General features: G+C 45.7%; 1 protein-coding gene across 1 annotated transcript in view; it reads left to right on the top strand.

Annotated features, from left to right (window-relative positions):
• Positions 1-661: 661 nt before the first annotated feature.
• Positions 662-26,255, top strand: part of Gpc4 (glypican 4) — a 142,049-nt gene continuing 116,455 nt past the window's right edge. Inside the window, exon 1 of the mRNA XM_004653980.3 lies at positions 662-1,292. Within this exon, the coding sequence (XP_004654037.2) occupies positions 1,133-1,292 (160 nt within the window). The 5' untranslated portion in view covers positions 662-1,132. The remainder of the gene's footprint in view (positions 1,293-26,255) is intronic.

Below are 26,255 nucleotides of genomic sequence, written 5' to 3'. Positions count from 1 at the left end.
AGAAAGTGGCTGCCTTCCCTCGCCCAGCCTTGGAGCTGGACGGTTGGAAGTGTCCCTGGATGCGGGATGACATCGGGAGGCAGGTGACGAGGCGGCATGAACGTTCTGGGTGGATCTGGCCCACCGGTAGGCTGTAAGGTGGCTGGGGGAAGGTTTAAGCTTCAGACGTGGGTTTAAGGCTCCAAGTGCCAAGCCACCCGTTCCCCGGGACTTGGGCCCTAAGCCTGGAGAAATTGGCCTGTCCTCTCCCGGTGGGGGTGGGGGGAGCGGGGAGTAGGCTCCCCGCCTCCGAGGAGGAGGAGGAGAAGGGGGAGGAGGGAGGCGTCCGACGGGGCGTGTCGCGCAAAGGGAACGCCGCACGCCGGGTGCAGGGGGCGCCCCCCCTAGGAAGTGGATTGGGCCGCTCCGGATCCAACCCAGCTTCCAGGTTTTCTCCCGGCCCGGCCCTGCGTGCTCCCGCCTGTCTCCGGCCCTCCCGCCCCGTCGCCCGCCCCCTTCGCCCCCCCCCCCCCCAGTGCCGCCCGCTTGGCCAAGTTTGCGGAGCGTCGCTGCGCAAGCCGGCCAGTCAATCAGCGGCAGAGCTGAGAAGGGCACAGCCGAGCGGCCGAGGGCAGAGTGAGCCGAGCCGAGCCGGGCGAGCGGACCAGCGCCGGGTAGCCCGAGCCGCGCGCAGCCATCGCCCGCCGACGCCTCCTGCACTCTCCGCGCTCCTGCGGCGCCTGCCACCTTCCCTTCCTTCCCCGCACCCCAGCCCCAGCCGCACGGCCAGCTTGCCCCGTTCGCCACCCCACGGACCGAGCCTTCAGGTCACCGATCCTGGTCCCTTCTCCCTCGGGCGGTGCACCGCTCCCACGCCTTCCTCTTTCTCCCACTCCACCACCACCTTAACCGCACCCCCCTTCCCCTCGCCCGAGCGCCTGGCACCAGGGACCGTTGCCTGACTCGAGGCCCAGCTTCACTTTTCACCCCGCGTCTCCTCCTGCCCTCCTCTTCCTCCTCCACCACCAACTCCAACTCCTTCGCTCTCGCTCCACTCGCGAGTCCCCGACTTGGCGCCCCTCGGCCCTGCACCGCAGCGTCGCTTCCCGTGCAGTCTCCCAACGGTGGGAGCGCGATTACCCGGGTCCACACCATGGCACGGTTCGGCTCGCTGGTGCTTCTTTGCGCCCTGGCAGTGCTCAGCGCCGCGCTGCTGGCTGCCGAGCTCAAGTCGAAAAGTTGCTCGGAAGTGCGACGTCTCTACGTGTCCAAAGGCTTCAACAAGAACGATGCCCCTGTCCACGAGATCAACGGTAGGTGGGAGCCCCCGGGCAGTTGGGGGGGGGGAAAGCAGAGATGGGCAAACGAGGGCCGCACACACTCCCTGGCCGCCCCCGTGCGCCCGACCAGGTAGCCGAGAGGGAGGAGAAATGGGCAGGAGAAAGCGAGAGGGAGCCAGCCCAGGCGCGGAGAGTGCCCCGCGGGCTGGGCGGCCCTGGGCACTGAGAGAGGAGGAGTGCCGCCGGTTTGCCCAGTGCCACCCGGCGTTTTGCTGTCCCTCACTCCCTCGCACTGGTCCTGGGGAGAGCCCCTGAGGGCTGTGGTCCCCAAAGTGCGTGTCACCGACTCCCTGGCCCTTTCCGGGTGGAACTCCTTACTGGGCTCCCCGCTTTCTTGTGTGGGTGACGAAGTGCCTGGGTGGGGGCGGGGTGGGGGGGAACCTCCTGGAATTTGTAGATTGAGAGGGGAGACGCAAAACGTGCAACTTGAATGGATGTTTCATTGATGTTCTTTTAAGACCCCTCTCCCCGCCTCTCTCACGGCTGACACGGATTAGTTTTTTTTCTTTTTCCAGTAGCTGCAAGGGCATTAGAAGTCGCCTTTAAAAAAGCAAAGGACTCCCCTTACTCTCCACCCCTCCAAACTCTTGACTTTTGGGAAGTCTTCTGCTTTCCGGAAGGTGTTGGACAAGAAGGGTATTTCCCCCCTCCCTTTCTTTCTTTCTTTTTTTTTTTTTCTCACCTCATTTTAAGGGTTAATTGCACTTTCAATTACAGACCTTTGAAAAGACTGATTACAGGAAACCTGAATCTCAGTTTGGAGATGGTTATGCAAATGAAGACGGCTTTGCCTCTGAAAAAAAAAAAAAGTTCACCGGATTTCGGCCCTGGGGGGGGTGCGCAGGGTATTTGGGAAAGCCTTCGCTAGCGCCAAGAAGGCAGAGGTCCTGGGGACCTCCCCCGCCCCTCACCGCGAGGCCAGTGGCAGCGCCTAGGGCGACTCCTCTCCGGATCGCACTCGCTCCGTTGCAGCCGCCAACTGTTGCGCTCAGCCCCGCGGGCCGCTCCCGGCGCCCGCGGCGGACGCAGGTAGCTTGTTCGCCCCGGGGGCTCAGAAAAGAGCCACGAATCTAGCTGGCTGTTGGCCAGCACTACCTAACGGAAGAGTGAAAGATTCGAGCCCCGGAGGCCAAAGCTCCATTCCGAACCTTTCATGGAAGTAGGCAGCGTGCGCCTTAGCCTCCCGGCGCTGCTTGCTCGGGTGGGGCAGGCAAGGGGGCCGGCAGCCAGCAAAGGAAATACTGTAATTTTAACCAGGCGCCTTCCAAACGGCTTAGGAAGACACAGGCGGGGAGGGGGGGGTCATCTTTTGGTAGGGCTATTAATAACCTTGGAGATTAAGTGCAGTCATCAATTACATATAAATTACAAAGGTAATTGAGGGAAGTTGTTGGGCACTTTGGGAGTGTAACCAGTCTCTCTCTAGAAATAGAACTGAAGAAACGATTGGAATAGCCCCGACCCTCCGCCTTGGTAGTTAGCAAATAGCTCATGCTCTACTGATGGAAAGGTTCAGCTGCCCATCTTCTGGGGATGTCATTTTATGCCCCCCCCCACGCCTAACGATTTTATTGTAGAGCCGGGGCGGGCGGGGGAGGACTTTCTTTCCTCTCTCTCTCCTGCCAGAAAAAGTGAAGTGAACCTATGCATTTGAACCGGGCTCATTTTGGCAGTGCGGGCCTTGGGTACTTTAGACATGATTGGCGTGAAGGTTACAGTTGTCATTCTCACATTCTGAAGGGATGGATGCAGCTATGCACTTAATGGGAAAGTGACAAGTTTTCATCTGCTCGTACAAACAATATATGCCTTTGAAGTGGGTTAGAGGCATTCAGGGAGTATGCTGTGAAATTCCCCCCCCCCCCACACACCCAGTTTCTTCGATTTTGCCATGTGAAGTCTCTGAGATAGCAGGGGCGGCTTCCGCAGCCGGCATCGCAGAGAACTGGAAACTTGAAAGGTGCTTTAGGTATTCTCCTAGGCTGTCATTGTTCCTGGAAAACACCTGAGAGACATTTTGGCATCAATGTCTGTCTGGACCACCTCCCCCCCGCCCCCACCGAAGATAGGGGAGTTATTAGTGACCAGCAGCAGGAAATGGAAGCTAATGTGCTCACATCCAAAACATTTTATTCTTTTTGTCTTGTCCTTCATCTCCCTCCCAGGGCTGCTGCTTTTATTTCCCCCTTTCAATGACCTACTGGACTGCATTCTCCTGAGGAACAAAGGAAGTGCCTTTTTAGCTGGAATCCTTGGAAGACCACCAAGGACTTTAGCTCATGCAGTGCAATTTCGCACCACTTTCAACAATAACAAAAATGCATGACTGAATGGCTCAAAAATGTGGAGTGTTAGAAGCATTCATTTGAGTCTAGGACACTGTCACAACACAGACAGACCCAAGTAAATACCTTTAGCGGGGCAGTATAGAGACAGGGGTAATTTTTACCATCGCCCTGGCCTCTCCCCTTGTATGCATTAGCCTTGCCTTCTCTGGACGGACTATCCTCAGATAGTTTCAGTTGTGTGTGTGTGTGTGTGTGTGTGTGTGTGTGTGTGTGTGTAGTAGCCAGTATACGGACTTGATTTCATTCTAAGTGTGAATGAATTAGTTGCCAGGTACTTCTGAAGAGGGACATATATTTTCTTCCATGCAAAATGTCCAGGGATAATTTTCTAAGCTAAGAGTCACATGCCTCGTGCTCACTAAGCTCAGCCCAAGTTTTAGGTTTTATTCTTCTTTATTTGGAAGTACTAGGACTTGAACTCAGGGCCTTGGTCATATAGACAAGCACTTTACCACTGAGCTATATTCCCCCAGCCTCCTTAAAGTTGTCTTGAAGTCCATGAAGTTGCCTTTTAGAGTTTTGGACCGATTTGAAGAATTCCTCCTATTCTGAAGGAACCTGAGGTACAGATCATAATTGGGAAAATTTGATCGTGCTCTCCACAGGTGTTAGGGCGAATAGCATGCTGACAGGATTTCCAACTGAGGTCTGGCCTTGCCCATCAACTTGACTGCTCTATTTTGCAAATAGTGGGGTGTCCAGATGTCATGATCTGAAAGCATCTGGAATAGCTTTCATTGGCCATATCTTTTTGGAGTGCCTGCTATGTGAGGAATTCTATGCTGAGCACCATGGAGGTAGCCAGAAGGGCAGGAGAGATTTCTGCCACCAGGACCTTGCCTGGTAGCAGGGAGATAAGCCATGCACACACATAATTGGAATCCACCACAGAGAATGATAACTACCATGTGAGTGATACAGATGGGAAGTGTGGGTTTGGAGGTATCTAAGTAGTAATGCCTGGGCTTAGCTTGTATGAGACCCCACATGCGGTCCCCAGCACACACACAGAGAAGGGATTTGAGACTACAAAGGTAATGGTAGTTCATTATTAAAACATACTTCTAGCCGGGCGTGGTGGCGCACGCCTTTAATCCTAGCACTTGGGAGGCAGAGGTAGGAGGATTGCCGTGAGTTCGAGGCCACCCTGAGACTACATAGTGAACTCCAGGTCAGCCTGGGCCAGAGTGAGAGACCCTACCTCAAAAAACCAAAAAGCCCCCAGGACCCATGTTAAAGTCAGCTGCACAAAGGGTGCATGCATCTGGAGTTAGTTTGCAGTGACAGGAGGCCCTGGTGTGTGTGTGTGTGTCTCATACACAAATAAATGAAAATATTTGAAAATAAGGTATTTGTAAATCTGAAAAGTCTTAACATTTTCATTGAGTATATTCAGCAATTGACATTTTATTACTAATCTGGTCTTTGCTGAAATGGTCTTAAAGAGTGTGGTAGTTAGTTAGAAATAGTCTTGAGCTTGCAAAAAGGCCCTTTCACAGGGATATTGAAGCAAGGGGAACTTAGTGCCATAATTGTGATTTTTTTTTGAAAAAATTTTTCCCCCATTCTCATTTATACTCATGAGCAGTGCACCTGTTAGCATGTGTCCACACATGTATGTGCACAAATATGTATCTGTACCTCAAAGGATTCTGGGAATCCCATGAGCTATGTTATAATTCCATGAGATGGTGGTAGGGAGAGAGAGAGAAAGAAATTGATGGAGAGATAGGGGATCATCAATTTGGCTCCCTTGCCTGTCACAGGGTTAAAGCAGTTGTCTCCTGGGTATGCTCAAAAAGAACTTGGTAAAAGTTCTGTTTTATGCAGTTCCATGTGTAGTTAGAACGTACAAACATAAAATGCTTGATTCAGCATAATTACTGTTTTCCTTTTTTATTTGATTCACATCGGGTTGCATGCAATTTCAGGATTACTTGGAGACGAGACTGAGGAATGAAAAAGGAAGCTTTTTGTTTGCTGTACAAGGGAAACAACATTAGTGTTAATCTGAGTCAGTTGGAAGTAAGTTTCTCTGGCTCCCCAGTAGCATTAGCTGATTTAGCATAAGGTTTATTCCCCCTCCATACATGCTTACAAAAATGGATTTTGGCTCTATTTTTTAATTAATTATTTGGAGAAAGAAGGGAGAGTGTGAGAAAATGGGCATTTCAGGGCCTCCAGCCACTGCAAACCAACTCCAGACGAGTGCACCCCCTTGTGCATCTGGCTAATGTGGGTCCTGGGGAATGGAACCGGGGTCCTTTGGCTTTGCAGGCAAAATGCCTTAACTGCTAAGCCATCCCTCTAGCCCAATTTTGGCTTCATGTAGTGTAGTAAGACTATACTTTAAGGGATCATTTCTATAGTTTGATAAGAGCTAGTAGCTACTGAGTACTTTTTCTGGACTTGATCCTTACATTTAAGAACTTTGTCTCATTTTAAGGTCACTACCACAATATGGATATGAAGTCAAAATTATCATCCCCAATTTACAACTAAGATTCAGAGGGATTAAGAGAGATATTACAGTCTTATAGCTAGTGAGTGGCAGAGGTGGGATTTGAACCCAGGTGTTTACGACCCAGAGTATATTTGCTCCATTGTACAGCTGGTGAGACAAGGAAGTACCTTCCCTACTCCATTAGGTATTTAATTTTTTTGGCTTTATTTTTATTTATTTATTTTAGAGAGACAGACATAGAGAGAAAGGCAGAGAGAGAGAGAGAGAAAGAGAGAGAGAGAGAGAGAGAGGGAGAGAATGGGGGCGCCAGGACCTCTAGCCACTGCAAACGAAGTCCAGATGCGTGCGCCCCCTTGTGCATCTGGCTAACGTGGGTCCTGGGGAATCGAGCCTCGAACCAGGGTCCTTAGGCTTCACAGGCAAGCGCTTAACCACTAAGCCATCTCTCCAGCCCTCCCATAGATATTTTAAAGGTATAAGTTATGAGATGACCTTTCTCTGACATACCACTATTTATAGTAGACAGGATCCAGTCACATTGTCACTTAACAAAATGCTATAGACAATAGAGTGTTAATAGTGAATTGTCCCCCCCCCCACCCCCACGGGGGCCATGAGGAGCCAGAGAGAGGTTCTAAGGATTTTTGTTGTTGTTTGTGAGAGGCTGGCATCAAACTGAGCTGTGTAGCCAAGGATAACCTTGAACTCCTCAACCTCTTGTCTCCACCTCCCAAATGCTGGGATGATAAGCTTGCACTGTCATGTCCAGTTTCCTTGGGGCCAAGGATTGAATACAGGGCCTCAAGCCCATGGTCAGGTTGTTGCTCGAAGAAAACTAGCAGCATTTGGAGTTCAGGGTTGGTGAGGCAAGAGATAAGGCGGGCGATGTATGAGGAGCTTGTTTAAATACTTCTTCATTCATCCACCTGCCTCTTGTCTGTTGCCTTCTGGTTCTGTTCATTCTGTTCTGAACACTGCCACTCCTTTGAACGGCGTCCTTCCTCTGCTTTTGGTACTGAATATGGTAGGCTCAATGCAATAGTGTCAAAAAAAAACAAAAAGGAGCAAAGGGCTGATGTAGCCAATTCTATGACATTCCCTGTCTCAGGGCGCTGCTGATGTAATGGGATTATACTGCCTCCATAATAGATTGCAATCCCGTTGGTCTGTTGGTCTCCCAGGAATCTTCTGGACCTAAACACTTGGAAGTGGAAAAAATTTAGAGTAAATTTCCATGATATGTTGGCATGACCTGGAGAGAATTTTTATGCTTTGAGGGAGTTAATGTTTGTATTAAATTGTTAATAACTGAACACTGTAGGGATTTTTAGAAAATATTCAGTATTCTGTTTTTCTTTATGCCTTCAGATACAGTTCTTTAAGGGACAAACAACCGAGATGGTGGCGATTAGACAGTTTACAGAACATTTAGAATAGTACCCCATCAGAGTTAGAGAATGCAGCTGGTTCAGTGTACATAAGTTATGTTTTAACCAACAAAGTCTTAGAGGTTTACTGTCTGTAGCAACTAGAAGAATACAAGCTTAAGACTTTGAGACTATTTTATAAAAATAAGCAGACATACTAAAACATGAACAGGTAAAACTAGCATTTCCAATTCTACTTGCTTAAACATCTGTTGCTTACTATAGAGAACATGAAAGTACAGAAAATTCATGAAGCAATTCCATCCTGGAGGTAATTTGAAATATTATATTTAAGTTTTGATGCATTTAATTCAGCAATCTGGTGGGAGAGAAAAAAATATCAAAGAGATCCATCAGCCAGGTATTCAACTTTTGAAAAAGAAACTCTAACAAATGTTAGAAATTAGGAGAAGAAATTGAATGGAAGAGTTAAAAAAAAAGTCAATAACCTCCAGGAAGCCTGGAAACTATGTAAAAACATCTTATTGGAAGCCCAGATAAATGTGTGCCAGACATCAAAAAGACCAGCTGCTTATGGGAAGAAGAAGACGAAGAAGACAGAAAGAAATAATAATAATAAAAAGAACCCAGCATTACTAAGTGGCAGTGTAAAAAAGGCTGCTAGGAGTTGAGGGGGCATCTTTCACAAAATAGACTTGGGGCTAGAAGAAGGAAGCCCACTAGGTATGGCAAGGCAGGTATAAACTAGGAATTAAGTGGACTGAAAGATAACTGGAGGTAAACCTTGTGAGAAATTGAAAAGACCTCCATGGTACAGAGATGGTGAAAATGGGAGGTTGGGGCTGGAGAGATGGCTTAGCGGTTAAGTCACTTGCCTGCAAAGCCAAAGGACGCAGGTTCGATTCCCCAGGACCCATGTAAGCCAGATGTGCAAGGTGGCACATGCATGTGGAGTTTCTTCGCAGTAGCTGGAAGTCCTGGTGCAGCCATTCTCTCTCTCTCTCAAATAAATAAATAATTTTTTTAAAAGGAGGGGCTGGAGAAATGACTTAGTAGTAAAGGCACTTGCCTACAAAGCCAAAGGACCCCAGTTTGATTCCCCAGTACCCACAATGAAGCCACATGCACAAGATGATGCATGCATCTGGAGTTCATAGACTAGACACCCTGGAGTGCTCATTCTCTCCCTTCTTCTCTCTCTGTCTCTGTCTCTCTCTCTTTCTGTATGTCTTTCTCTGTCTCTCTGCTTGCAAATAAATAAGAACCCGTCCGGAAAAACACAATGGCTGATTTATTTATTAGTTAGTTATTTTGAGTGCATAGTATGGTGTGGGGTTTTGGTGTGTATGTGCAGATGTGCTCATAGGCGTGGAAGCCAGAGGTGGAAGGAACCCAGAGGAGAACATCAGACATCCTTACTCTGTTGCCCCTCCCTATATTTCTTTGAGCTAAAATTCCTCTCTGAACCTGGACCTGGTGTTTTTCGGTCAGACGGGCTGACCAGTAAACTCCAGCCATTCTCTGGTCTCCGTTTCCCACAGTACTGGGCTCCCAGACATGTGTGGCCATATCCAGCTATTCTTGTCAGTGCTAGGGAGTTGAACTCAGGGCTAATTGGGCCCTCTTGCTTTTTTAAAAATATTTTTTTTGTTCATTTTTTATTTATTTATTTGAAAGTGACAGAGAGAGAGGGAGAGAAAGAGACAGATAGAGAGGGAATGGGCGCGCCAGGGCTTCCAGCCACTGCAAATGAACTCCAGACGTGCGCCCCCTTGTGCATCTGGCTAACGTGGGTCCTGGGGAACCGAGCTTTGAACTGGGGTCCTTAGGCTTCGCAGGCAAGCGCTTAACCGCTAAGCCATCTCTCCAGCCCCCTCATGCTTTTTTTTGTAGCAGGTGCTCTTGCCCACTGAGCCATCTCAGCAGCTCTAGTATGGCTCTTTTAAAGGGAACCCGTGCCTGAGATGGGCGTGGTGGTGGGCGCCTTTAATCCCAGCACTTGGAAGGCAGAAGTAGGAGGATCGCAGTGAGTTCGAGGCCACCCTGAGACTCCATAGTGAGTTCCAGGTCAGCCTCCACCGGAGTGAGACCCTACATCGTAAAAACTACAAACAACAACAACAACAACAAAAAGCAGCAACAACAAAGGGAACCCATGCCTGATTTCCCAGAATTCTCTGCCAGAGAAAATTCATCAGGGCTGAGTATATGGTTTAGTGCCAAGTGACATAGTTAGCATAATATCCTGGGTTCCATGTCCAGTATCTATTTATCAATCAGTCAGTCAATCAAAAGCAGGTGAGTACAGGGAAACAGTCATACCTAGCTTAGGTTTTCCAAAATTACACAGAGGGGATTCCAGGCCAAAGTGATTAAAAAGTACTTTTACTTTAGGAATATTGGTTTATGGAGTGAGGATAGAAAAGTGAAAAAGAGAAGGACACTTGACTGCATTGGGAAGAGTAGTTATGTGGAGAAGGTATGCTTTCTGGAAATGAGTAGCTGTAGCCTAATTGTGCGACAAATCCATTGTCTGATGCCTCAGATGAAGTTTTATGCTCTTTGAAAATCGGGATAGCATGGTTCTCAGCCCTGGCTGGATTTTAGAGTTACTTGGGGAACTTTTAAATTATACTGATACCTGAGGACCATCCCACATTAACTAAGTCATACATTCTGAGAGAGGGCCTAGATCATGATTTTTTTTTTCTTTTTTTGAGGTAGGGTCTTGCTCTAGCCCAGGCTGACTTGGAATTCCCTATGGAGTCTCAGGGTGGCCTTGAACTCATGGCGATCTTCCTACCTCTGCCTCCTGAGTGCTGGGATTAAAGGCGTGCACCACCACACTTGGCCTCATTTATTCATTCATTCATTCATTTATGTATTTATTTATTTAAAATCTGGTACTGAGTATTGAACCTAGGGCCTTTCACATGCTAGGCAAGTCTCACCTGGTTGCTCAAGATGGCTCTGAACTTCGTCTACAGCCCAAGCTGAACTTGAACTTTCATTCCTCTTGCCTAAATCTCCTATGTAGCTGGGTTTATAGTCTGTACCACCAGGTCTGGATGGTTATGAGATATATATATATATATTTAAATTATCTTGGTTTATTTTTATTTATTTATTTGAAAGTGACAGAGAGAATATATATATATATATATATATATATATATATATATATATATATATATATATAGAGAGAGAGAGAGAGAGAGAGAGAGAGAGAGAATGGGCGCAGCAGGGCCTCCAGCCACTGCAGATGATCTCTAGACTCGTTCGCCCCCTTGTGCATCTGGCTGACGTGGGTCCTGGGGAACTGAGCCTCGAACCAGGCTCCTTCGGCTTCACAGGCAAGTGCTTAACCACTACGCCATCTTCAGCCCTACAGCTGTTTATGTTTGGCTTTACATGGATACTGGGGCATTGAACCTCTTGGCAGGCTTTGCAAGCAAACACCTTTAACTACTGAACAGCCCTCCCTTGCACTTTATCTGTTGAGCCATTTCTCCAGGGCCAGGAAAGATTTATTTGTTTATTTGCATGTGTGTGTGTGTGTGTGTGTGTGTGTGTGTGTGTATACGTGTGTACATATGGAGAGAGATGGACGGTACTGGTGAATCAAATCTTGATCCTTAGGCTTTATAGGCAAGGGCCTTAACAGCTGATCCATCTCTCCAGTACCAAGAAAGATATTTTTTAATTTTTATTTTATTTATTTGTATTTATTTATTTGAGAGCGACAGACAGAGAGAGAGAGAGAGAGAAAGAGGCAGATAGAGAGAGAATGGGTGCACCAGGGCCTCCAGCCACTGCAAATAAACTCCAGGTGCATGTGCCCACTTGTGCATCAGGCTTACGTGGGTCCTGGGGAATCGAGTCTCGAACCGGTGTCCTTAGGTTTCCCAGGAAAGCACTTAACCACTATGCCATCTTTCCAGCCCAATATTTTTAATTCAAGTTACAACCACAAAGCACAACCAATGGGCACTTTGCTGAGAGACATGAGGACCTTGATAGTACTTTGGAGAAAATTAGGGCAGAATCCAGCCTTCCTGACATTTATTGATTGTGTGCTTGGTGATATTTCTCTTTGCTTTTTTGGTTTTTCGAGGTGGGGTCTCTCTCTAGCCCAGGCTGAAGCTGACCAGGGTGACTTCAAACTCTCAGTGATCCTCCTTACCTCTGCCTCCCAAGTGCTAGGATTAAAGGCTCTCCTCTTTCTTTTGATTGGTAAAAATATCACATATCTCTTTACTTAATGTCCTCTTTGGCATGTGTTTATTCTCTTCAAGTATCTTATCAAGAAATAGAAGTACAGCAAATCCCTAGGCTTCTCTCCTGCACAGCCATCCAGAACACAGCTGGGAATGTGAAATCAGCGAAAAGGCCAAATGATGGAGACAGCTCCTTGGAGAAAAGGTCTCCAGAAATTTATCACCACTAATCATTGAGTAGAGCAGCATGCTAGGCTCTGGGGATTCTAAGAGGTGTCAAAGAGGTATCACACTTTTTTTTTGGTGTTTGCATTCAAATTGGGTAGCTAGATGAGGTAGATAGCATTTACACAGGAGAAGATAAGTGCTTTGCTTATCTACTGGTTTCCTTAGCCTGTGGCTGATTAGCAGTCATCAGTGGTGCTGGTTGGGGAGTGGATGGGTGTCTCAGGAAGACATTTTTTTTTTTTTTAAAGGCAGGTAAAGACTTCTGGCCAGAAGATATTGTGAAACAATGGAAGGAGGGCAGAAGGTGAACATGGCACACCCAGAATTTGCCAACCTGGGCCCTTTGAGACTTTTTTAGGGGATGTGAATGAATGGAGAGGCACTCTTGAGGACTAGTATCTTTCAAGCCAGCATCTTTGTATCTGATATATTCTGAAGTGAAAGTTCAAAAAAAGTGTATTTTAGAAAGCATTCCATTGGGGCTGGGGAGATGGCTTCAGCAGTTAAGGGAAAAGCCGAACTACGAGGGTTTGATTCCCTAGCACTCATGTAAAGCCAGATACACAGTGGCACGTGTTTCTAGCGTTCATTTGCAGTGGCAAGTGGCCCTGGCATGCCCATTCCCCCTCTCCTTTGCTTGCCCATGAATAAATAAATACATGTTTTAAAATTATTTTTATTTATTTATTTGAGAGCGACAGACAGAGAGAGGCAGATAGAGAGAACGGGCGTGCCACGGCCTCCAGCCACTGCAAATGAACTCCAGATGCGTGTGCCCCCTTGTGCATCTGGCTAACGTGGGTCCTGGGGAATCGAGCCTCGAACCTGGGTCCTTAGGCATCACAGGCAAGCACTTAACTGCTAAGCCATCTCTTCAGCCCAATAAGCACATGTTTTTTTTTTAAATTTTTTTAAAATTTATTTGAGAGCGACAGACACAGAGAGAAAGACAGAGGGAGAGAGAGAATGGGCGCGCCAGGGCTTCCAGCCTCTGCAAACGAACTCCAGACGCGTGCGCCCCCTTGTGCATCTGGCTAACGTGGGACCTGGGGAACTGAGCCTCGAACTGGTGTCCTTAGGCTTCACAGGCAAGCGCTTAACCGCTATGCCATCTCTCCAGCCCCCCCCTTTTTTTTTAAAGAAAAAGTTCCATTGTAAATATTTGAAAAATGAAAGAAAACTCTCAAAAGGGGGGAAGTTCAGTTAGTTGAGACTTTTTCCTATTCGGAGCGCCCAGTGCTGAGCCTTGTGTAGTCCTGGCTGACCATGAACTCACCATTTTCCTGTCTCAGTCAGCAGTACTGGGATTGCAGACATGCCTGGCTCACTTTATGTTTTTATGTCTAACAACATAGGTTAAAGAGCAGGTGACATAATTCAGCAGCCGAGCCCTTGTCCAGCATGTTCAAGGCCCTGGGATCCATCACCAGGCTCCTCCCTCCTCTAAGAAAACAGGTTAAAGATTGTATATGGTTAATTTAGTGGTTTATTCACTTGAGAGCTTTTGGCTGACAAGCTGTTCCTCTTCACACTCTCTTCTAAGCCCTCCAGAATGTAAAAGTTTGATGAACTGCCTGCTGTGCTGAGCTTGGGAAACTCACATCTGACCTGAAGTCACAAGGGGCAAGAGAGCTGACTCTTAGAGGAGGTGACAGGTTTAAATATTTGAATATTGGTTTCTCTTTTAAACATTGACCAAACTAAGTAAATGTATAATGATAACGCAAGAAATGTTAGAAGTTAAAGACAGTGGTCTCTTACCGCGTAGCTATTTGAACCTTAAAAAAAAAAAAAAAAAAGAGAGAGAGAGAGAGAAGCCACTTTTGCCCTTGGTAAGCCTGATCTGAGAGATTTATGTAGCTCCAATTCCTGTCACATTGCATGGCAGATGGTAGGTCCTTGGGAAATATTTTGTGTTCTAAAAATTAGTTCAAGAAAGATCTTGAGCTTTATTTTAGGGAAAAAAATATATGTGTAAATTTTTTTTAATAGTGCTGGTGATGGAACTCCAGAACCTCTTGTATAATAGGCAAGGCCTTTATCACTAAACTGCATTCTCAGCCTTTATTCTAGGTATTGATGTTTTTTAAAAAAATATTTTTGTTTATTTAGAAAGAGGTGGGGTGGAGAGAATGAGTGGGCATGCCAGGGTCTCCAGCCACCGCAAATGGATTCCAAACCCATGTGCCGCCTTGCGCATCTGGCTTATGTGGGTCCTGGGGAATCAAACCTGAGTCCTTTGGCTTTGCAGGCAAATGTCTAAACCACTAAGCCATCTCTCCAGCCTGGAAATGATGTTTTTACTAACACCTGGTGTCCTTTGAATATTTGTGGTCCCCTCCAAATATATATTTTGAAATCTTACTGTCTAACATGCTGAGGGTATCAGGAGAATGAGCTTTTGGGCTTAGTGTCTCTGTTACAGAGGTCTCAGAGAGAGTCCATCAGCCTTGTGTCGCATGAAACTAACAGGTCACTACCAAACACTGACTCTGCCAGCACCTTGGTCTTGGATTTACTAGGCTGGATCCCGACTGTGAGAAATAAATGTCTGTTATTTAGAAACCACCAAGTTGATTTTCTTACAGGAGCCTGAATGGACTAAGACAATGCTCTTTCATTTCAGCGATTCACTTTTGAATTCCTGCTACATCTTGGCCTTGGTGCCTAAGTGAAAAGTGCTAAAGGAAAGGCTCTTTTTTGTTTCCCTTCACCTCAAATGTGGTGCTGCTTCTTGGTTGGCTTCAGGGTGGCTCAGCGTTTCATGTGGTTTGCTTTAATCCCAGGAAGGCTTCTGACATTGTCGGCTGGGCCTGCAGATGTGCTTTTAGAAGCTTGGCTTCCCTTGCTCCTGTCTACCAGGTGCTCCTTCTGTTGGTTCTGAGATGGCCAGCTTATATCTTCAGGAGAGGCTAGAAGTGGTTTCTTTTTTATTTTTATTTTTTTTTTTTGCTTTTATTTTTTATTTATTTATTGGAGACAGAGAGAAGGAAAGAGAAAGAGAGCAAGTCAGAAAGAGATAATGGGCATGCCATGGCCTCTGGCCACTGCAAACAAACTCCAGACACATACACCACCATGTGCATCTGGCTTGCGTGAGACCTGGAGAATCGAACCTGGGTCCTTAGCCTTTGAAACTGCTAAGCCATTTCTCTGGCCCCAGAAGTGGTTTCTTTTTCACAACAGACTTTACCTGACTTTCTCAAGCCTGGAATGGTACTGTTATTTTTTTCCCCCTTTTCAGTTATTGTTTCTATTCTATTGCACATTTGTTTCCATTGAGTTTTCAGTCTGGTGTTTGGTTAGAGATGAAAACGAAGCACTGTGTCCTTGCAAACTACAGTGTAAAGCATGTGCTTAGCAGTTACTACTTGCAATGGTCCAGTCTGAGTGGGAGTATCATTTTTCTTGGCAGTCACTTCATAGAAAGTCCTGTTTTTTTGGTGCCAGAATAAGCAGTCATTACATTCCTTACAATTTATAGTCAAATTATTATCTACTATTGTTAAAATTGCCTTAATTATACAATATTTCCCCATGCTAAGATTTTTTACAAAGTAAAACAAGACATCTTTTTGCCCATGAACCTTTACAAATAGCCCTTCCCAGTCAGCCCCTCACCAAGATGTCAGGGGCTGTGGTGAGGAGTAGTGCTTTTGTTTATGGGGAGAGTCCTTCCCTCCCTTCCCTTCTCCTTCCCTTCCCTTCCTTTCCCTTCCCTTCCCTTCCCTTCCCTTCCCTTCCCTTCCCTTCCCTTCCCTTCCCTTCCCTTCCCTTCCCTTCCCTTCCCTTCCCTTCCCTTCCCTTCCCTTCCCTTCCCTTCCCTTCCCTCCCCTCCCCTCCCCTCCCCTCCCCTCCCCTCCCCTCCCCTCCCTTCTCCTCCCCTCCCCTCCCTTTCCCTCACCCTCCCCTTCCCTTCCCTCCCCTCCTCTTCCCTCCCTTCCCCTCCCCTTCCCTTCCCTTCCCTCACCCTACCCTCACCCTTCCCTTCCTCTTCCCCCTTGTCCTTCCTCCCCCTCCCCTTTCCTTCCTTCCCTTCCCTTCCCTCCCTCCTCCCTCTTTCCCTCCTCCCCTCCTTCCCTTCCCCCTTCCCTTCCTTCCTTTTCTGAAAGAGTGAAATGAGTTCATTTTAAACTGATCTTGGACAAAATGCTTCCAGTTTGCTATTGGGATGATCTTCTGCCCTGTTTATCCCCGGTTTGAAACTAACTGTCTTTGCTGTACTTCTTCAGGTCCTGTGGCCTGAATACCCTCAGAGAAGTTTCATCTGGTGGGTGGTCAATTAATTAATCATTAAACAATATGGCAATCTGAGGCCACATTCTTATATTACTCAGGTGCGCAGAGAGGCAAAAGAAGAAACAACCTTCCCCCAAAAAAGGGATGACACCAGTTTCCTAATGGTATGAGCAAAGATATTGGAGATTGTATGGATTATAGTTTAGCTTTGATGGTCTTTTGTGATGGCTACTTTTGGGCAGTGTTTTCTTTTTTAATACTTATGTTTATTTATTTATTATTGTATGTATTTATTTTATATTTAATTTAATTGTGAGATAAAATGAGAATATGGGCACACCAGGGCCTCTAGCCACTGTAAATGTACCCCAGACGCATGTGCCAACTTGTGTATCTGGCTTTATACAGTTACTGGGGAATTGAACCTGGTTCCTTAGGCTTTGCAGGCAAGCACCTACTGAGCCATCTCTCCAATCAGCTCTATTTTGTTTTTTGAAGCAGGGTCTCTAGCTAAGGCTGACCTGGAACTCACTCTGTAGTCCAGGCTGGCCTTGAACATAGCAGCGATCCTCCTAACTCAGCCTCTCAAGTGCTGGGATTAAAGGCATGTGCTATGTTTCTCCAATGCATCGCAATCCTGCCCTCCGTTTACCTTCTTAACAGTTACCATCTGGTCTTGGTGCCTGTCACCTCTTTCTTGGATCCTTCTATTACCAGTCCTCCCTATCTCAGCCCAGCAGCCAGTGTGATTATATTATTTTAAAAATTTTATTCATTTGCAAGGGGAGTGAGAGAGATTGTGTATGTGTGTGTTGGCAGTGAATGAGTGTGCCAGAACATCCTGCTGCTGCAAAGGAACACCAGATGCATGTGCCACTTTGTGCATCTGGCTTTATGTGGGTACTGGGACCTGCAGGCTTTGCAAGCAAGTGCCTTTAACTGCTGAGCCGTCTCTCCAGCTCCCGGATTTTACAGATATTCTCTTCCATCCAAGCCAAGTCACATCAGTTACCTTTTTAAAAGATTCCAGTGTCTCCCCATGGCACCTAGAGGGAAAACCAGAGCTTTTATTTTTATTTTTTTGTTTTTCGAGGTAGGGTCTCACTCTGGTTCAGGCTGACGTGGAATTAACTCTGTCATCTCAGGGTGGCCTTGAACTCATGGCGATCCTTCTACCTCTGCCTCCTGAGTGCTGGGATTAAAGGCGTGCACCACCACTCCCGGCTTAACCAGAGCTTTTTTTTTTTTTTAATAAATGAGCTCTTCTTTTTTTTTAAATTTTTTATTTATTTGAGAGAGACAGACACAGAGAGAAAGACAGATAGAGGGAGAGAGAGAGAATGGGCGCGCCAGGGCTTCCAGCCTCTGCAAACGAACTGCAGACGCGTGCGCCCCCTTGTGCATCTGGCTAACGTGGGACCTGGGGAACCGAGCCTCGAACCGGGGTCCTTAGGCTTCACAGGCAAGCGCTTAACCGCTAAGCCATCTCTCCAGCCCTTAACCAGAGCTTTTAAAAGCCTTGTAGGATCTGCCCACTGGCTCTCTCTTTGCACTTCTCTACAAAGTTCCCTCTCTTCAGTTCCTTGCCTTCTGTCAGGCTTCTGACCCCATTCTCGCTGTGCTATCTCCTTCTCCTCATTACCTAAATATAGTCGGGAATTTTATACTGCCCATCCTTTGACCCTCACACGAGCTAGGAAAGGGCTTTACTATTGAGCCATACCTTGCCGTTGTGCTTTTTTATTCTCAGTGCCTAGAACACCCTGCACCCACAAAGAAGCAGAGCTCAGCCCCCTCACAAATTTCAGGGCTTTCATCACTTAGCTTTTCAACAGTGAAGCATTTCTTTTCTTTCTTTCTTTTTTTCCAAGGTAGGGTCTAGCTCCTAGCCCAACCTGGCCTGGCTTTCAATATATAGACTCAGGCTGGCTTCGAACACAACAGTAAGCCTCCTACCTCAGCCTCCCGAGTGCTGGGAGTAAAGGAGTGTGTTGCCACGTCCAGCAGCATTTCTTTTTATTTTTTGGCTTTTCGAGGTAGGGGCTCATTCTAGCCCAGGCTGACCTGGAATTCACTATGGAGTCTCAGGGTGGCCTCGAACTCATGGTGATCCTCCTACCTCTGCCTCCCGAGTGAACATTTCTTGTTCTCTGTATAAAGTAGGATAACCCCCCCCCCACACACACACACATTTTGTTCCTCTCCCTCTCTGCTTTCTTTGTAGTCCTCACCATCCAACCCGGGGCTTGCACGTTGCCTCTTTCATTTGCTGTCCTGCACTCAATATATAGCGTATTTCCTGTGGTACTCAATATTTGTTGATTGAGCCCTCTTTACTAATAGGTTGCTTTTAGGAAAAAAGCTTGTACCAGGACTCCTTCACTCAAGGACTTGTGAGTATGTGCACATCTGAACCCCATCTGTGGAAGGGGGGTGAAGATTTACTCAGTAAAGCCTGACTTGCCCATGCATTGGCTGGGGTTACAGCATTGAACACCATGTCTCCTGCTTTTGGAGCTCATAGACTAAATGGATGTGTGGACTCAGTAATTCGACATCAGCATATAGTTACAGTCGTGATAACTACTTCTGAGGAAAAGCCCTTGATCAGGGCCAAACATAGTTTTCCTGAACATTCAGACCTATATAAGTCTCTTCTTGTTTTTTCTAGGTGTAATTATTTTTATGCCATCACCCCCACCCCCAAATACTTCATCCCATGTGAATGGCCAGTTCATGTTTCTGGCAGTGAGCCTGAGGCAAATTCTAGACTACTTATCAGAGCAGTCCAGAGGTTATGGGCCTGTTATCAAGACTTAACAAGCAGCACTTTTCCTGGCCCTACACTCTGGCTGTCTCAATAGAATTAGAGCAACTGGGCTTGCATGAGAAGCAGAAAATACAAAGTTAGCTTGTGTCACTTTGTTTTCTATTGCACTCTTGAAGAGGAAGGACCACAGCCTTCAGGTTCTTATGAAAGGGCAGCGACCACTTTCATGTCACCGAAATCCTCCTGGTCATTTGAGTGATGAGTGGCTCAAAATGACACCCTTCATCCCAGAAATGATTGGGACGGGAGGACTGTCTGGTTTAGCAAAATATGGATGGAATGTCCCTGTCAGTTGGCATCTAGACTCCTTTCTTCTCCAAGCCTTTATTAATGGTGACCCGGATGTGCAGACTGCCTCCAGGGGGAGAGGAGGATCCTGCCCCCTGGGGAGCAAGTTCAGAGACTGGCCAAAGAGATTAGGATTGCAAAAAAATGCAACTCAAGTGATAAGTACCCTAGCCCTTACCACGATGGGAAGGAGCATGCACTACCTGCCACTTTTCAGAATTTAATTTTAATTAATTTTTCTTTTTGTTTTCCTATTCCCCCATTATTTCCTCTTTTTCTTTTATTTCTATTTCTGGTGCCGATTATTATTGAACCCAGAGCTTCGTTTAGGAGAATTAGGTGGCTCTACTATGGATCTAAAACCTCTAGTTCTGCGTTTTAGAAATTTAGATGGATATTGTGGATGGACGAAATCCATCCTTTTTTGTTGATTTGTTCAGAAGTGCAGAAGTTTTTTTGTTTATTTTTATTTATTTATTTGAGAGCAACAGAGAGAGAGAGAGAGAGAGAGAGAGAGAGAGAGAGAGAGAGAGAGAAAGAGAATGGGCACACAAGGGCCTCCAGCCACTGAAAACTAACTCCAGATGCATGCACCACCTTGTGCATCTAGCTTAGGTTGGTCCTGGGGAATTGAGCCTCGAACCAGGGTCCTTAGCTTCACAGGCAAGCACTTAACCGCTAAGTCATCTCTCCAGCCCAGAAATTCAGACAGAGTTTTAATGAGAAACACCAAGGGTTGGCATATGCATGGCCACCAGCCGGCACGGTTGCCAGTTTCACCTAGTCATAGGAATAGCCTTGAAATGGGCATCCCAGCATCCCCAGCCTTTCCTGGTTATAAGCAAGTGCTTTTGGCTATGCGTGATCCGTACGCCTCCTATACCCAAGGGTAGACTACAATGCATTGACAAAGTTGGAAGTTCTAAGCTTTTCCTTCACTTGCTGCAGTGCATGGTAGTAAATTGGTCATACAAGTTTGTATGCAAGGGCCAAGTCTTGCTTAATTAGGAAGATTAAGGCATACCCGGCTTGAATATGAATTTAAATATCATGATTACGGTCTGTGCCCTATTTTAAATGCCGCAGGCTTGCTGTTATGATGAGGACAGGTTGCCTTATTGAGAAGTGTTTTGTCTCTTTTTTTTTTAATTAATTAATTTATTTATTTGAGAGCGACAGACACAGAGAGAAAGACAGATAGAGGGAGAGAGAGAGAATGGGCGCGCCAGGGCTTCCAGCCTCTGCAAACGAACTCCAGACGCGTGCTCCCCCTTGTGCATCTGGCTAACGTGGGACCTGGGGAACCGAGCCTCGAACCGGGGTCCTTAGGCTTCACAGGCAAGCGCTTAACCGCTAAGCCATCTCTCCAGCCCTTGTAGTGGAATCATTGAGATGGTCCATAGGCCATGACAGACTAAGGTGCAAGAGGTCATGGAACACCAGAGCAATTCTTATTATATCTAAACTGAGCTGGGGGTGGGGTTCATTGTTGATTTTTCTTTTATTTTTCCTAGTTTTTGTTTATTCATTTATTTGCAAGCAGAGAGAGACAGAGAAGAGTAGAGAGAGAGAGAGAGGGAGACAGAGAATCTGGGTGCGCCAGGGCATCCAGCTGCTGCAAAGGAATTCCAGATGCATATGCCTCTTTGTGTATCTGGCTTTACGTGGGTACTGGGGAATGAAACCCGGGTTGTTAGGCTTTGCAGGCAAGCACCTGATCCATGGATCCAGCTCCCCTGGCCTACTTTTATTTTATTTAAAATTTATTTTATTTATTTCAGAGAGCAAGAAAGGGGAAATAGGAGAGAAAGAGAGAGAGATTGGGTGTGGGTATATCACCAACTCCAGTCGCATGCACCACCTTTTACTTCTAACTTACATAGGTACTGGGAAATCGAACGTGGATCCCTTAGACTTCAGGCAAATACCTTAACTGCTAAGCCATCTTTCCAGCCCCCTATTTAAAAATTTTTTTTTGGTTATTTTTATTTATTTGAGAGCGACAGAGAGAGAAAGAGAGAGAATGGGTGCGTCAGGGCCTCCGGCCACTGCAAACGAACTCCAGACGCATGCGCCCCCTTGTGCATCCGGCTAATGTGGGTCCTGGGGAACTGAGCCTCGAACCGGGGTCCTTAGGCTTCACAGGCAAGTGCTTAACTGCTAAGCCATCTCTCCAGGCCCCAGCCCCCTATTTTTATTTTAAAAATATACAACATTTACCACGTCCATCAGTATTCTTAGCTTTTCTTGTAGCCCTGATATTTTCTATTTTCTTGGAGCTTCCAAATTAATTTAGATTCTGGAGATGAGCGTGTTTACTACCTCTGCTGATGTATAAGAAATGAGTTTCCTCAACAAATGAGTGGTATAAATTTGATATTGGGAGGTTAAATACCTACATAGAGGGAGAGACTTGTATCAAACATCCCAGGCATCATTTGGATGGAAACCATTGTGTTCTCTCCAACAATATTTCTGTTTCCCAAGGTAGTTATCTAAGTTCCTTTACATGCCATGTTCCTTGAGGTCATTTTGTGTTCAAAAATGCTAAGTCTTCATTTCCCTAAAAATCCTGTATAATTCAGCTCATCTTCCCTTCCGTTAGTCAAATTTATGGAAGGCATTTCTATAATTGACCATATTAACATGAGAAACTAATGGCAGCTCTGCCGTTCGGATGGGATATTTGTTTTCCTTCTTGAAATCCCAGCAGCTGTTGTACCCTTAGATTTTGCAGAGAGGAAAAACAATGGAACAAAATGGAGATGTATTTTTAATGTAAGGGGAATCAAGCTGATCACTAAGAATAAAGGGGAATGATTGCTTTTAGCGTAGTTATTAATTTCAGAAATGTCTTTGAGTCTGTTGCTATATGCCTGAGTAGTGTGCCAATGTCTTGTGGATTCCTAGGGTGACATTTAAGAAATGTAGATTTAGATCCTACATTTTGCCAAAAATAAATTGCCTCAACTCTGAAGTATTTTTCTTAATTGATCATAAAAGAATTTTTTTTTTATTTTCAACATTACTAGCTGTGTGATCAGAGAGGTCAAATCTTTTGTTCATTTTTTTAGTTTATTTTTATTTATTTATTTGAGAGCGACAGACAGAGAAAGAAAGAGGCAGACAGAGAGAGAAAAAGAGAGAGAGAATGGACATGCCAGGGCTTCCAGCCACTGCAAACGAACTCCAAATGTGTACACCCCCTTATGCATTTGGCTAACGTGGGTCCTGGGGAACCAAGCCTCGAACTGAGGTCCTTAGGATTCACAAGCAAGCGCTCAACCACTAAGCCATCTCTCCAGCCCACATTTCATAATGGTGTATACTCGGTACCTATGTTCTTGTTGAAGAACATTTTACCTGAACTGCAGGTAGGTTCCAAGGGGTCATTTATTTCTCTTGAAGTATTTCCATTGTGATAGTTGTTTTGTGAAATGCAGGAAAATTTTGACCATTTGTGTATTTTATTGTTGCTTTTTGTGAGACGAGATCTCACTCCATGGCTTCAGCAGGCCTAGAACTCACCATATAGCCCAGGATGGTTTCAAACTTGTGCTATTCCATCTACCTCAGCCTCACAAGTGCTGGAATTACAGAGATGAGCCACCAAGTGTGGCATGATCATTAAGAAAGAATAAAAATTCATTTGCCAGGCATGATGGTAAATATGTAAATCCCAGCACTAGGGACGCTGAGGTAGAAGGATCACTGCAAATTCAAGGCAATCCTTGGGCTAGAGTGAGGTCCAGGTTTGCCTGGGCTAGATAGACCCTGCCTCAAATAATTTAAAAAAATGGTACACTGGGAGCTGGAGAGATGGCTTAGCAGTTAAGCGCTTGCCTGTGAAGCCTAAGGACCCCGGTTCGAGGCTCGATTCCCCAGGACCCACGTTAGCCAGATGCACAAGGGGGTGCACGTGTCTGGAGTTCATTGCAGAGGCTAGAAGCCCTGACGCGCCCGTTTTCTCTCTCTGTCGCTCTCAAATAAATAAATAAAAATAAACAAAATTTTTTTTAAAAAGCTGCATGCACCCTTTTAAAAAAAATGGTACACTGGTACACCGGCATGTGAGCATGCATGGGTGTTTGTTGCTATAACAGAATACTCGCCTAACCTTATGTGGGTGGACTGAGGAAGTGAACCTGAGACTGGAAGATTTCACAAGCAGGATGCCTTTAGTGACTGAGCCATGTCCCCAGCCCCCATTTTATTTTATTTTATTTTCTTATTTTTTGAGACAGGGTCTCACACTAGGCCAGGCTGACCTGGAATTCACTATGATTCACAGTGATCCTCCTACCTCTGTGCCTCCCAAGTGCTGGGATTAAAGTTGCATGCCACTATGCCTAGCTCTTTTTATTTTAAAATTTGCTTTGAAGCCAGGCGTGGTGGCGCACGCCTTTAATCCCAGCACTCGGGAGGCAGAGGTAGGAGGATCGCCATGAGTTCGAGGCCACACTGAGACTACAGAGTGAATTCCAGGTTAGCCTGAGCTACAGTGAGACCCTACCTTGAAAAAGAAAATTGCTTTAATATTTCTATTTATTTGAGAGAGAAAGAGAAAGAATAGGTATTCCAGGGCCTCTTGCCACTGCAAACAAATTCTAGACTCGTGTGCTACTTGGTGCATCTGGCTATAATAGGTGCTGGAGAATTGAAACCGGGTTGATAGCCAGCCCCTGTAACCACTTTTAGCCATCTCCCTAGGCCCCCATTTTGCTTTACCAGCTGTAAAATGTTCTAGTTTTGCTTCATATACCACGACTCACTTGTAGTGGATTTGGGCCACGGAGGCAGTTGACTTTGTGCTTTGTCGCCTGACTCAGCTCTTTTCATCACGTAGCTCCCTCTTCCCTTCTTTATCTAATATTTCTTTCCTTTTAATCAGTCAATACTGACTTGTTTCCATTAAAAGAAGACAATCCAGGGCTGGAGAGATGGCTTAGCAGCTAAGGCGCTTGCCTCCCAAGCCAAAGGACCCAGATTCCATTCCCCAGGACCCACGTAAGCCAAATGCACAAGGTGGTACATGCATCTGGAGTTCATTTGCATCAGCTGGAGGGCCTGGGACACCCGTTCTCTCTCTGCCTCTTTCTCTGTCTCTCTCTCAAATGAATGAATGAATAAATAGATAAATAAATAAAATAGTTAAAAGACAATCTGGGTATAATCCCAGCAGTCAGGAGGGTTACCATGGGTTTCAGGCCAGTTTTGGGTCACAAGGTGAATTCCAGCTCCTCCTGGGCTAGAGAAACCCCTGCCTCAAAATTAAAAAAAAAAAAAAGGCTAGTCTAACATGATTTTATCACCCCTCTAATTGCTTTACTAATGGAAATCTGCTAGTCCCTCAAACATCAGGGTGCAGTTTTAAAAGGAACTGGCAACTGATTCTTGAACCATATGTCTTTATTTAAAAAGTCTGGAAGCGCTAGAAACTTAAAAATAAAAATCACATCTTTCCTCCCAGAGTTGCAAATCATTATCATAACAAGCTTCACCTATTTAAAATTACTTTCTTCATCTTTAGTACAATTCCTGCCATCACGATGCCACCTTTTTTAAAAATTGTGTTTAACTGGGGACTTTAATATATGAGCATATTACAAGTTGACGCTAGGCCCATTAAGTAACAATAGATAAAACACACTGAACAGTCACTGTAGACCTATTGTGAGCATATTATGTGGATGAGCCCATTTGCTGCAAAGAGAAAATAAAAGGAAGACTGGAATAGAGAATTTTAGACTGAACAAAGGATTTTAAAACCAGAGCTATTATAGAGAATGAACTCTGGGCTTCCAGGTAGCTGAGGTAAAACAGGACACCCAACTGGTTATGTGTTCTCTTATCTGATAAAAAGAAACATAATAGTTCTTTAGGCAAGATATTTTCTTGGTGTTGCTAAATCGAGAAAGAAGTTATTACGGTAGGCTCTTTCGCAAAAGACATTAAGCAGGGGTGATAATCAGTGTTATCAACATGATTTCATGTGGCCATTTCTTGCACTGAGCCCAAAGAAACCACATTCAAGAGACTCGGCCAGGCTGTCAGGTCCGTGGTGTTGTGTTGAGTCTAGTCTAAATTCATCTTATCTGTAGTGGTGACTGTGTCCTTTTTGTGTGTGAGTTCGTTCATATCTCTTGGTTTCTGAGTCCAAGTTCTCCTTGGAAATCGCTACCAATCCCACGTTAACTGCAACAACAGCCCACTTCAATTGCCAAAATAGCCCAGAAGGAGTTGCGCACCAGGGAAATGCCATGTCATACTTTCTTCAACAAGAGCCCGTTCGACTGCATATACAGTATTACGAAAATCCCAGAACTTATGTGCTGAAGCTATTCGATAGATATATTTAATAATTTTCTTTCTGCAGAACTGGGGATAGAACAGAGTCCCTCATGCAAGCTAAGTAAGTGCTTTGCCACCTGAGATCTTAAAAGTGAAATGATGGGCTGGAGAGATGGCTTAGCGGTTAAGCGCTTGCCTGTGAAGCCTAAGGACCCCGGTTCGAGGCTCGGTTCCCCAGGTCCCACGTTAGCCAGATGCACAAGGGGGCGCACGCGTCTGGAGTTCGTTTGCAGAGGCTGGAAGCCCTGGCGCGCCCATTCTCTCTCTCCCCCTCTATCTGTCTTTCTCTCTGTGTCTGTCACTCTCAAATAAATAAATAAAAATAAAAAAAAATATTTAAAAAAAAAAAGTGAAATGATGTGGAGGATCCAGACAGCATCTCTTCTGCAGACCTTTTTATTTCATTTTCTTTTTCTGCCTGCCCTGATTAATAATTACGCTCTTGGGACTTTGTACCTGGCAGTCTTGTGTTGACACAGCGCCATTTGGCCTCCAGAGAGATTATGGTTTATGGCAAATCAAATGCTTTCCAATTGATGAGATATATAGTAGCAACAGTAAAGAGACTTAGCCTTTTCATGAC

This window comes from Jaculus jaculus, chromosome X (genome assembly GCF_020740685.1).
Source record: "Jaculus jaculus isolate mJacJac1 chromosome X, mJacJac1.mat.Y.cur, whole genome shotgun sequence".
NCBI classification, from domain to species: Eukaryota; Metazoa; Chordata; class Mammalia; order Rodentia; family Dipodidae; genus Jaculus; species Jaculus jaculus.
This window is presented reverse-complemented; position numbering and strand designations above follow the sequence as displayed.